General features: G+C 38.2%; 1 protein-coding gene across 1 annotated transcript in view; it reads left to right on the top strand.

The window, feature by feature from the left end:
* The window catches only part of PARD3B (par-3 family cell polarity regulator beta), a 313,146-nt gene that overhangs the window by 201,144 nt on the left and 98,200 nt on the right, over positions 1-13,802 (top strand). The window contains exon 10 of the mRNA XM_042474689.1: positions 547-675. Coding sequence (XP_042330623.1) covers positions 547-675 — 129 coding nt within the window. The remainder of the gene's footprint in view (positions 1-546; positions 676-13,802) is intronic.

The following is a 13,802-nucleotide window of genomic DNA, read 5'->3' as shown; positions in this document are numbered from 1 at the left end:
AGCAATAATGTTTTTAAAAAATTAACAGGGAATAAATCTGAACAACACAATCAACAACACAGAGAAATAAGTTAGTAATGTTTTATACTTAAATTCTAGGATTTAAAAAAAAGTTTGGAGAAAGAGGATGATAAGTAGGTGCAGAGCAGTCCTCTGTGAAGAGAGCATTCCAGAACAGGTTGCCATCACTGAAAGGGCCCTTTTCTTAACGAACAGCACACAGAAGGGCTTTTGAGAATGATACAGCGGTATCCTCCATTTAGGAGAGAGCAAGTCTGGCTCAAAATGAACACTGAGGTTGGGTCCTAAGAATTGTCCTCAAATATGTGCATGAGGGAACGGCTCCACCCTGCAATTCTAATCTGGATCTGAGAGACCAAGGGGGTACGGGAACTGGTGAGGATGCTGCTTTTGTGAAGTCCACAAATTAATAGGGATGGCAGCTTTTTTATTCACTTTTGGTATTCTATATCTCACTTTGTAGCTGATGTATGCAAGTGGTAATTATGTTGCTGGTTGTTTTTATTTTTTTGTGGTATCCATTAGGTGAATGGTAGAGACATCACTGGCAGAACCCAAGAAGAGCTTGTAGCCACACTGAGGAGCACAAAGCAAGGAGAGATTGTCTCCCTGATCATTGCTCGCCAAGAGGAAACCTTCCTGCCTCGAGAGCTGGTAATAGCCTTTGTGTGTAGGAGAACTGCCCTACTTTCTTAAATGGCTGACCTGACAGAATCTCAATTTAATAATTATTACTGAAGAGATAAGTACTAGCTTACTGTTTTCAGGCTCACTATCAAAATCATTATGTACAGCTCACTAAATTTTGTAGTCATCCCAGAAAACCCATTGGCAGCATATCATATATACTTGACTATAAGTAGAAAAAATTATGCCCATAAATTGATCCTAAAATCTGTGATCAACTTACATACAGGTCAACACAGTTGCCATGGGTCCAAATCAACGGGGGGGGGGGAGGCAGTTAACAACAACAACAACAGCAAACAGTAATACTGCTTAGAAAGGTCCTTTAAAAAGCAGCCCCAATGCCCCATTCTCCATGCCTTGGCAGTGAGTTCTGAAAGAATTGTTGAGGCAGAAGTGTGTGTGTGTGTGTGTGTGTGTGTGTGTGTGTGTGTGTGGTGATTCCCTTCTCAATCTGATGTTAAAACCTTTCCTCTTCCTCCTCCAGATCTTTCTGACCACCAAAGCCTATCTCCCTCCACTTTCTTCACTTCCCAATCCGATGTTAAACCCTTTTCGCCTCCTCTTCCTCCTCCGGATTTCCCCTGAACACCAAACACCCCATTTTCCTCCACTTCCCAATCCAATGTTAAAATGAAGGTCCCCAAGTGCCTGGAAATTTTAAAATGTAACATTCCAGTGCCTTAAATATTTAATTATTTCTTATTTGTGAAATCAGCAACAATAAATTGCAAAATGATTTTGCAAAGTCAGAGGATGAAATTTGAAATAGCTTCTCTTTCTACCCACCCATATATCAAGATGTTCATCAATATATACCAGGAACCTTTCTAGAATATAACTTTGCTGTGTCAGGTGAATGCAGTCCCTTTGGCCTTCTCCCTATTGTCTTGATCAATATGTCTTATTTATTTATTTATTTATTTTCAAAACTCAAACATAGTAGAGAAAGGAAGGACAGTACTTCCTGCCTTTGTTTCAAACTAAATGATCTGCTTTCTGTTTTCAGATTGTCTTATGTTTCCCTGCATCAAGAAATGTATTTAATTCTGTTGCTGCACTTATTAGTGTCGGCCAACATAGAAATTACAACTCAAAACCTGTGTTTTATCATATTTACTGCTTTTGCTCCCTTTTACTCATTCAGTCTGTGTTGGACAGACAGTTTTGGCAATAAGGACCCACTGGTGGCTGGAAGGAAGCCCTGGAGTAGGTTTAATTGTTGCAAAGTGATCCTCCTGCCTTATCTCTTCACAGCTTCTGTCACTGTTTCCTGCACTCTGTGTCTTGATAAGAGTAGAATGCAGTAAGTGTGCTGAGCTTACTGTCTTTTGATTGGTGGTAGTGAAGCTTTCTTTTGTTGTCTGCTTGCTATAATGTTAGATTTTTAGCCAACATCGGGGTTTGAGAAACATATATATTATTCCTGTTTTATAATTTTGTCACTCACCAGCTTTCTGAGGATGAACACCTATGAGGCAAAGTGTGTTACATTATATAGGGTTCTTCATTTAGAACTGCCAATGGAGACTGGAAGCAGCAGTGGTGGTCAGAGTGAATACAACTCTGATCTTCTTAACATGATGTTTAGTAGTCATCCAAGTTAAAAATTAAAACCCAGTGAAAGTATGCATTATTTTTGCAATCCCTCTGTGTACTGTAAAATGCTCTGGTACAAATAGTCTGTTAACACATTTTCTCTAAATACTTAAAACCTTAGGTTTTATATTAAGAAACCTAAAAACTAAATTCAAATATGTAAAAACACCCTGTGGATAGAATATTCAGATAGTCTTCTGTCTTCACCACTTGCAGCTACACAGATGTTTCCCTAGCTTTTCTGCCTGTACACATATGCATGCATTCACCCATATACACACACAGTATGGACTGATGTGTATATAATGTTAAACTATGCAATATATGTATGAACTAGGAAGTGCCTAAGTGAAGCTTCAGTTTGTGAAGGTTCATCTTCAGTTTATTGGTCAGGTGTGGACTCTTTTTACACATGTTTCAGAACAAACCATCCTCAGACTGTGGCTGCTGAAGCTAGTTTGTTTATCTAGCCAGAATTGTCATACTCCATACATTTAACTTGTGCTTGCCCAAGGACCAAAGATCTCGCCTCTGCTGGAGGAGCCCTCTTTGTGTTCCACCAGGGGGAGCAATAGGCTATATGAAGACATGAGAGTTGCTGTGGTGCCCTAGTTGTGAAATTCCCCACGCAAGACTTTACTTTATTCCAGTTGCTGTTGTGTGCCTCTGAGTCATGTTTTACTTATGGCAAGCCTGAGGCGGACCTATCATAGGGTTTCTTCAGAGAGTGGTTGCCATTGCCATCCGCTGAGGCTGAGAGAGTGAGATTTGAACTAAGTTAAAATATGACATTTTATTAAAGCATTTAGAGCCTAATTGATTTCTTCCTAAGCATACAGGCACGTGATTTTGAACACTTTTATCTTTTTTTAAAGCTTACTTTAACTTATTAAATTGCTTAAAATTATTTTAGTCTCTTTAAATTAATGTGATAGTTTTAAATTGTAAGCTGATTTTACTTGCACACACTTGCTCTGACAATCTGTGATGTAAGGTGTGCTATAAATATTCTAATCACTGTTGTTGTTATCATCATCATCATCATCTCTGGTTCATATTAACAATAAGTTAGGGTGAGTGAAGCCAAATGTTTCTTCTCATAGTGGGGCAAGAAGAGCTGTGCATGTAACATTAAATCATGAATTCACATTTCATACAGTTTTCTGTCAGATGATGATGGGGCATCTGTCAGAATCTAAAGTGTGGAGGGATTTTAATTCTGCTAAGAGAACATTTTCATGCTCCCCATAATGATTTCACTTTAGCAGACACTTTATTGACAGTGGAACTCTGATCTCATGGCACACTTGTCACAAGTGGTAGTGCTCTAGGATTAAGGAAATAAACCTAAATTTGCCATATGGTTGTGTAAATCTACTTGCTTCTGGTGTGGTATAGGATATAATGGTTGTTGATTGGATTACAGGATATTGGGGCTTAGCTAAGTGCAACTCTGTAAACATTAACTTCAAAGAACTGTGTAATTAACATTGTTTTCACATTATAGTGATGTGAAACCCAGACTGCTCTTTGAGGTACTGTCATTGCTTCAGAAGGGAATAAGAGAATCTTAAGAAGATCCTTTTGTGAAGCAGATCAGTAAAGTAGAATTGGGACCAACCACAGACTGTCCTCCTTATTATCCAGTTAGCCAAATGTTACTAATAATTCATGCCAGCTGTTGACAATGTAACAGCTGGGGTAAGGAGCTGGTTCCAAAACTCAGGGGGATTATCTTGATTTGCTTAATTACCAGACTCCACAGGCTGCCTTGTGATTAGTATATTTTATAAGATACGTTTGGGCTTTCAGCTATGTAGTAAATACTGCGTTGACTTCTCTGTAGACTGTTTAAAGATTAGAAGGAAGAATGCAGGGAATAGTCTGATAGTTATCTGGTTTGTATTTTCTGACTGCTTTAAAACTAAATGGAATGCATGAAACCCTGCTACTGTTCCACCTAATTCTGAAAATGGGAATGGGTTTGATAATGCCTCTGGCCCTCCCTTCTCATCTGCCAATTCCCAAATGGTTTGATTGCGAACCCACGCTTTTTTGACCAACTTGAGGTTAATTTTTCTTCAGGTCTAGCAGAGTAAGCACACCGCTTTAACTGGAAACAGTTGTTGCTTAACCCGTTCAGAGCTGCAGCTGTATGCATTTTGTGAGCAAAATGAGTGTGAAAAATGACTCTTAAGGAGAATCCAGAGACTTGTCCACATATTTATATATGCAAAGGCAGAAATGATGAAGAACTAAAAAGACAGATTATGACATGCTACTGTATATACCTGTTTTATCATCACCTGCTTATATTACAGTGTCTTAATGGTATTTGGGACAGACTCATCTGTTTTTATTCTAATTGTCACAAGATTCTTTAAGGGTGATCCATTATTGAAAGGAAGATGTACGTTTCCTTTGCCTTTAAAGGATAACATTATTTATTTATTTTTACTATCCCAGCTTTCTCCCTGTCTGGGACCCATAATTAAAATGTCAGCCAACAAGCTCTTGCTATATTTATGTGTGCTGCCCTGTGCACAGCAGAATGTAGTCTAAAGCTTCACTTTAATGACCTATCAAGTGGTGAAGTATGCATGCAACATTCCTTCTACATTGGAGAGTGTTGCATGCTTTTGTATACAGGCATATTATGAGATGTCTCAGGAGTTTTTGTAGGAGATCTAGACAAGTGTGCATTTGAGGAACAGCCAGGAAAGCACACAGCTGGAATGCACATGTCTCCTTGCAGATAAACATGTTTTTATTTAAAACATGCTGGTTCTGTATGAAGTAAGTAACTCACAGCTATATAAATATCTACTGTCCTTGACACAGACAGCAATTTGACTGTTTGGTACAGCATAAACATTTTTAAGGCTGGCCAAGCATAGGCTATTCTAATTAAGCAGAAGTACTTGGGTTTAAGCCTATTTGTCCAGACCAATGCATAGTGATAGGGTGGGATATGAGAGGCTCCAGTTCAATCTTCTTATGTAACTGTAAAGCATAAAACTGGGTGGGTGGCCTTTGGCAAGTCAGACTGTCTCAACATAGCCAGTCTCTTGGTTAAAATGTGATCGTCGACAGAGTGGTAACTTTCCTTCAGTGTATGGGCACTGAATAACAATCTGAGTAACAAATTACCTTCGTTTAAATTAATACTATCCCAGAACGTGATTTTAAGACATCAGTAAATCCCTTTCCCCAAAGATTATAAATAAAGGTTTCACTTTGGTTGACTACAGCTACAGGGTGCTAGTTTGGTAACTTAATCAGTGGAATGTCAAACTGCAGTTACCTTGTTTGGATCCCTGATCTGGATTGGGGGGTGGGGAGGAAGAAGATTAATCCATCTTTCTGAAACTCCATACAACATTAAAGATAGTTCTGAAACAACAACAACTGTCAGTGTGAATTTGCTTCGGCTAGCAATGCTGTGTCACTATCTGTGTTGGTGGGCAGTTCTTGGAGAAAGATTAAGGTTTGGTTTGGGTCCATAGTGGTCCTGCTTCAAATGGGGAGTATAATCTGTACCAAAGAAAAGCAATAAGGAACTACATGCTACATTCTAAACAATAGTGTGCAATTTCATCTTTAATGTGGACATAATTTGGAAGATGTCATTGCTTTAACAAAATTTACTTGTTAATATTTAGAACCCATATCTTATAGCTGTAAGTGTGCCAAACTTAAAATCTTATTGGTAAGATAATATATATATATATATATATATATATATATATATATATATATATATGCCGCAGATCATCTTATTTTGGGGTTTGAAATTCTGTCAGATGTGTGGCAGGGAGACATTGCTTCTTAATCTTGTGCGATTCTTTCTGAAAACAACACTGGGAGAATGTAAATTCATAAGCCTTTGAAAATGATCCCTTCTAAGTCAGTTGCCTCTTGGGCTTGGATGTGAATGGCACTCAGGGGACTATGTTCCTCTTATCAGAACTGAGCAGCCAGGCAAAGGGGCAGCCAGCACACATTGAGGAGGCCATGATGATGTGTGCTGGTCAAGGACATCTGACAGTTAGTGAAAGGTCCCTTGCTATGTTAAATAAATGCTATTTCCTTCCTGGCTTCAGAAGGAGCTAATGTTTTTGTGAGGTTCTTTTTTGCTTTTTTCTTTCTGGCCCCAGAACAATAGGGATAGCTCAGACAGCCGTTCTGCCAAGGGAGATGTGCATTAGATTATCATAAATCCACAGATAGAAAGTGCACTGGTCAATGAGTGTCGGCCTTCTTAGATTAAATAACAGGATTTAATTGAAAAGGCGTCTCAGGAGAGGGAAAGGATTGAGACAAGACTAAGCATACATTAACATCAGCTGGACAGAGAAGAATTTATGCGATGGGGAACAAGCTTAGAGCTTTTTTTTTTAAACTAAGTGACCTTAACACAGCAGACTAGTTGGAAAACACATTTTGCTTGCATTCAACATGTATGAAAGATCTCTGCCAAGGGAAACTGCCTACATTTGGGATGGGAAGTCATTTTGTTCCTTCTCTACTTTCCCATTCCTCCTCCTTCTGACACTGAGTTCAGTTTCTGTACAAATTGGCAATATTGCAGCCATGTCATTCCCAGCTAAACAGAAACTTGTAGCAGCATAAGAATGGGAATGTAACTTGTCAGTGTGTCAAGTTACCTGTCCAGCATAAGGAAATACTTTCAGGAAGAGAAAAAGGAGCTGATCACCCAAAGAAAATCCTGTCTTGAACTACTGAAGTTTGTTGCAAGAAGAGGAAGACAGGCAGGGGGAAATAAAATGAATTGCAATTGTTTGATTGATGCACTTGAGAGGGAAAGAAAAGGGGGAAGGGATGAAGAGAGTGGTTTGATGTAGTTATAAATTACTATTTCTGGCCTGTTGAACAATGACGAAGCTTTCTTCATCCAACTCATCAGGCATCCAAGCAAACTGTCCAAGAGAATGAAAATGTTGGCTGTAAGAACTACTGTCAGTTCTCTAGCCAGCCTCTCTGGCAATCTTTATGGGCTTTTTGAGGCTTTCTCAGCCCAAATCAAACACATTTGGAGAAGGGGATGATTGCAGTTCTGTGATTCCAAAATTCTGTATTATGTTTCTTCAGAGTATGAGTAACTTCTAAAACGTTTACAGGGACAGAATAAAAACAATAACTTGTAACAAATAGCCAAATGCAACAAGGAATCATATCATGCCTTTGTTGAAACATTTTCACCGACTACTAGTTTGTTTCCAGACACAATTCAAACTGCTGGCCATGACCTATAGAGTCCTTACATGTTACGTCCAGATTTTCTGAAGGCCCTGGGTCCCCATATAATCCTGCCCATATATTAAAGCTATTGGAAGATCTTGTCATCCTCCCACACTTTATTGTGTTTGATGTATTTAAAGGGAATGTGTTAAAGAAATATTTGGAATGGATTTATTATTTAATGCCTTCTATTGTTTTAGCCACTTTCTTTTATCCTATCTTGTAATCTGCCTACAGTCCCCTTTTGAGAGACAGGCTATGTAGTCAGTCAGTCAATCAATCAGTCAATGAAATAAATAGTCTCAATGGGATGTATGAACATTCAAGCTATATATAGAGTAGGTATAGTCCAATTTTCTACAGCTCTATATAACTGATGATGATGATGATGATGATAATAATGTGATGTTGGGCTTTGTTGAGTGATGGCAGAGATACTTTTCAGGTTAATCAAGTCAGAACTGTGCTTTGAGTAAAGATTCAAGGCTTACAAAATAGGATCTACTGGGACAGAAAGGAGAAGAGTTTCATTGGAAGAGGAAAGATACAAGTTAGTATAGGTTGAGTATCCCTTATCTGAAATGTTTGAGACCAGAAGGGTTTCAAATTTTGGATTTGTTAGAGCTGCATACTAATCGTGATCCTTCTTTCTGGACTCTGCAGTGCGGACTGCAGCTATATTTGCACAAGATGCTAAAGAAATACCCAGAGTCTCCAATATCATTTTATAGAACTGTACTACAGGGTATGTACAACATAACAACTCTCCAGTCAACCATCCATCAATAACTATAACCCACACTGTGCATAGATCATGCCCATATTTATACATATTGTCCATGGCATGATCTCCTCACACAGCTGTCTGCCATTGTCCACTTTCATCAGCCTCCTTCATCACAACTGTTAAGTCATCCTGGGATATCTCCCAAGTGGTGTGACTATGACACTCCATATCTGTCACCATGATGCAGTCTTTCCAGGTGTTACACCATCAAGCTTCCTCTGCCAGCTACCTTATTCTATCCTGTGAAATTCTAAGCCCAGTAATGTTTATACACTGACAGGATTTTTTTTTTCAGATTTTGGAATATTTGCATATGGGTGATGCATATCTTGGAGATGGGACCCAAATCTAAACATAAAATTCACCTATGTTTCATATACACCTTATTCTAATAACCTGAAGGTAATTTTAGAAAATACTTTAAATAATTTTGTACATGAAACAAGTACACATTGAATCATCAGAAAGCAAAGATGTTACTATCTCAGCCATCCATGAAAAAGGTTTTGGATTTTCAGATAAAGGATACTCAACCTGTATATCTGTCTATATGGCATTGGGATTGTTTGTTTTTTACGTCCTCTTGTTGTGTTGCTTTTACATCTTAAGGTACTTTTACATTTACATTTTTATCTCTTTTTTATAAAAAATCAGTGAAGCTGACCATGATATGAGCCATTTATAGAGGTTTCTTAATAAATTATTGACACAGAATTATTGCTCCAAGGACAAAGCAAAAAAATATACCCATGTGCCAGAATTTTGTTCTATTTTGAGCTTAAAAATACTGATTCAGCTATCATTCATGTCCGGTAAGCAAGTTGAATATATCCTGCATGGAATGAATTGGCAGAAGCCTATAATATGTTTGGGAGAAATAGGACACATTTGACTTCAGCAAGTACTTAAACTGGGTACATTTTCTATTTTTTTTGGTTGTTTTATATTCTAGAGTTGCCAAGTCATGCAAGCTGTCAAAAAGGAGGGGGGGGGGAACCTACCAAAAAACTGATTGAGAACCTATTTATCCATGAAAAGAGATATTTGAGATGTACTTGTAAATCTTCTGCCTTGGGACATTTCCTAGTGAGACGTCTGTTTGTCGGGACTACTTGTAATTGAGTTGTTACATGTGAGCTGTCAGTGAGGATGAAATGTTTTCCCAGCATGCCTGATTATATTGCATTGGTGGGTTTTAAAAAAAGAGAGAAAGAAATACTTTTCTCTATATATGAAACTCTTTTATTTTCTCTTAACTTTGCCAAAATGCCGTGGTGTGTATTAAACTAATGTTTTCCTGATGAATCTGGTTTGTTTGTTTCTAGCTGAAGGCTGCTATCCTAAAGTGCTGTTTCAGCTAGCACACCCAAAGTCCAGAATGAAAATAATTTAAAGAGAAGGGGAAGGAAAGGAAAGGGATCTGGTCTTCTCTTTCTTTCTTTTTTTTCATTTGCAGAATGTAACCCATTTTGTCCTATGATTCAGAGCTATGCTTATATTCCATCCTATGGTATCCTGAGATGGCTAGTTTGTTGTGGCACCAAAGCTGCCTGACAGAAAAGGGTAAATATTTCACAAAAATACAAATTCCAGAATTCCATAGCATTGAGCAGAGGCAGTTAAAGTGGTGTCAAACTGCATTAATATTGCAGCATGGCCACAGCCTGTGAGAGATTCTGTTCTGGAGGGCCTAAAGAGCCCATGTCAATCAGATAACAAAGTGCTGGACCAGATGGACAACTATTTTTGCCTGTTATGCAGAACCTTTATATGTTTCTAAGTGTAAAATATGAAGTTAGTGAAACATTTTTGTGACCTCAGACACCCATCCCGTTTTGTTTCTTCAAACTTCTGAGGCAGACGAGAAGCCTTTTAATAAATGAGAAGTGAAGTAGAACTTGACCTCCAGCTGATTTCCTGTTTTTAAGCCTTTCCCATACTTAAAACAGCCCCGGCAGGGAGAGGAAATGGTAAAATGGGTAAAATATAACCCACAAATCCCCCTCTTCACTCCTGAAGAACAAAGTGGAAATGAGAATTCTGTACTTTGGATCCCTAGTGGGATCAGTCAGGTTGCTTTAGGGCAGGTGCCTTGATTAGAAGGTATAATGCTGTTAGTGAGATCTCTGTGTGTGTGTATGTGTGTGTGTATTCTTTCAAAGTAACAAAGTAGGCATTCTTTGTTAGTTTTCCAAAGTGAGTTGTTCAGTATCATGTTACCCATTGCACAATTGCTTCTTAGTTGTTTTGGTGTTAGAATTTATGAAAATGATAGAAAAAAATAATAGAAAAAAGGTCAAAACTGACTTCAAATTCCCTCCATTGTCCCAGATCAACATTTGAGTGGTAAGTACGGCAGGATCCTTAGGTCCAAAACATCGTGCAGAAATAGTCTCGCTTAAGACCCCTTGAACTTCCCAGGCTCAATGCTAGGGAATTCTAGGAACTGTAGTTTTATGAGGCATTTAGCCTTCTCTGTCAGAGAGCACTGGTGCAACAACAAACTACAATTCCCAAGATTCCCTAGCATTGAGCCAGGGCAGTAAAAGCAATCTCAAACTGGATTATTTCTGCAGTGTGTTTTGGACGGACCTTAGAGAACATATAGCAGTACCCAGTAAACATGTGCAGTACTACAAAACAATATCATCTTTATTATTTTGCAAAAGGAGTGTTCTTATACTCTTATTACCAAATAGTAACTTAATACAGTACAGTTAACAATGGTGGTTTATAGACTGCCCGAAAACGGTGGTCTCCTGCCGCCCTCATTTGTTGCACGGAGGAGCCCCAGCGGCCAAACTACGCGACTCCTGCACGCAACAAAAAAGAAGCTGCAAAATGCAGCTTCTTCTTGCGGTGCCCTTATGATGCCGCAAGGCACCAGTTGTGCACTTGCGGCGTCATAATGGCACCGAGACGTGCGGATGCTAAGCATCCGCTTCGTCAAAATGGTGATGCCATGTAGAATGAGCGCTGCCATTTTGAACGTGCTTGGCACATACTAGAGTTAGGGGCGTCTGGAAAGGATGCCCCTTCCTAACCCTAGTACGTGCCACGCACGTACATTTTGCCCGTCTGGAACGGGCCATTGTTCCTTGTAACAATTATTTCCTACACAACCCTTTTTGCTACTTGAATGTATTAGTATCTCTTCCTTTCAGCTACTACAATGGGCATCCCTGGTGGGGAGAGGATGATGACCACTTATCCCTCATGTTTCTTCACCTGCAGTGAATGCTAGCTACCCCAGATTAAGCAGTGAGGCACTAATTCATTGCTGCACTACTTTGATCGCCTGATGACTAGTGCAGAGCATTATAAACAGCAAATGTACATTGTTACAATATTAATAATGTATTTCTAGTCTTTAAGATAAAAGCTTGATTGTATTTTACTACAGATTCTTGGCAGGGCATTACTGTAAAGTGTAAATTAGATAGAAAGATATATAGGGTTTGACTGTGTTAATTTTACAGTAAAACCTTGACTTTGGCAGGTTTAATTTTCACAAATTCGATTATTTGTGTGTCGCCATAAGTAATTAACTAGGAGGAGGAGGAGGAGGAGGAGGAAGATGATGATGATGATGATGATGATGATGGAGTTTTGCAGCTTGATGTGGAAAATCACAGACAATGTACATAGACTAGAAATGTAAAGAAAAGTTTTACTAGGTTAGTAAGTCATGAATGCATAAAATAACACAGAGTGTTCTTGCATCCCCTTCTAATGGTTGCCCTGCTGTGGCTGCTTACAAGGCCCAACATGCCCTGAGATGGCAGAATGGAAGCGGGGCTTCTCTATCCCTTACAGACATGAATATAAATTGAGTTAAGGTTTAGGGTAGCCTAGAAATATTATTTTTTTCCAACTTTTAAGGGGGTCCTGTAAATAACCCCCATAAATGTGGAGGGCGACTATATTTATTTTATTTACAGCATTTCTGTATCACCTCCAGTCCGTAAGGACTTCTGTGGCAATGAACAAATAGAAACCATTTAAAACAAAACAATTTTTATACAGATTAAAATACTCTGTCAAAAGTCCTAAAAGCAGTATAAAAACAATGTTGTTCCACTGAATAAGAAGAATTGATGTGGAGGGAGTGGATTGTTCCCAAACTAGTTTTGTGAAACTGCAACTTTATTACATGTAACCAAAAGCCTTTTTCAACTTCACAATCTAAACTTTGTATAAATAAACTATTAGGCATTATAATGTACAACCACTGTTTTCATTAAATCAGTCATGATTACAATCAGGATTAAAATATCAAAATTAAATAACAGCATCAGCTATTATAAATTAGTTGGTATACACAGAGCTATTTTAAAATAAGAATAAATTATGCTTTTGAGCAGTGCATTTAACTGATTCCCAGGGTGTTTCAGTGAAGCAAATAGCTGTGAAATGTTATGGATGCCAAACTGGATGTCTGTGGAGAGCTGTAAGAAACCTAATACTTGAAAATGATTTAGAGTATTTATATCTGTCGTCAGGCTGGGACACATTTTAACAACTCTATTTTGGTATTGATAACATACCCACACACTGATGATAACCCAGCAGATTGGTGCAAAAGACTAATGTGGGCTGTAATTCCTCTTTAATATACTTAATGGATCTCACGAAAATCATGAAACAATTGGACACTTAAATTTGTTTGCTATACTTTTAGTTTTTTGTTTGTTTTGCTAATCTTTGACTACATTTATTTAGGAGCATAGCTAGACTTAGAACTATTTGTTCCCAAAATGTTCTAAGCTGTCATCAGAAAAATAAACAAGAATAGTGGTCCTTTGTATTCTTGTTTTGGGAGGAAACCAGCAACATCTGAGTCTTTTGCATTGAGTTGCTTGTGACTGAGGGACTTCCGTATGTTCATAGTCAGTATTTCAAGTAATGCTCACAATAAAATTGATAGTTACAGATGGATATGGTGTGAATGCCATGAAAAGGTGCACAGAATCAGTGTTGTTATACATGCATGTTCTATAAATTGAGATACTTGCTGTATTCCAATTAATTCTGTTGCTCCATTGGAAGTGAGAAGTAAAGTTAGCAATTTGGCACAATAAAATTACTAGGCAAAAAATGCATAAGACCAGAGGTGTGCTTGTCTGTGTGAGAATGTAAGTGAGATGTTTGGATAGATTAGTATGGCTATGTCCAAATGTTTTCCAAAAACTCAGTATTGTTGCACTGTCTGTATGTCATGGGAGGGATTGCCTGGATTGCTACAGTGTGGAGAACAAGCACATAATGTTTGTCTAGGAGTTTGGGAGACCGAACTTGGCTACAGAAATCTACTGGTTTACCTTGCACCAGTCATACTCAGACTTATATGAAGGCAGTGGCAAAGCTCCTATGAATAAATCTTGTCAATTTTTTTTAAAAAAAAAAACTTTATGAAAGAGTTGCTATAGATTGGAGTGGACATGAA

This window comes from Sceloporus undulatus, chromosome 1 (genome assembly GCF_019175285.1).
Source record: "Sceloporus undulatus isolate JIND9_A2432 ecotype Alabama chromosome 1, SceUnd_v1.1, whole genome shotgun sequence".
Taxonomy (NCBI): Eukaryota; Metazoa; Chordata; class Lepidosauria; order Squamata; family Phrynosomatidae; genus Sceloporus; species Sceloporus undulatus.
Note: the sequence above shows the minus strand (reverse complement) of the source record. Positions and strands in the feature narration are given on the sequence as shown.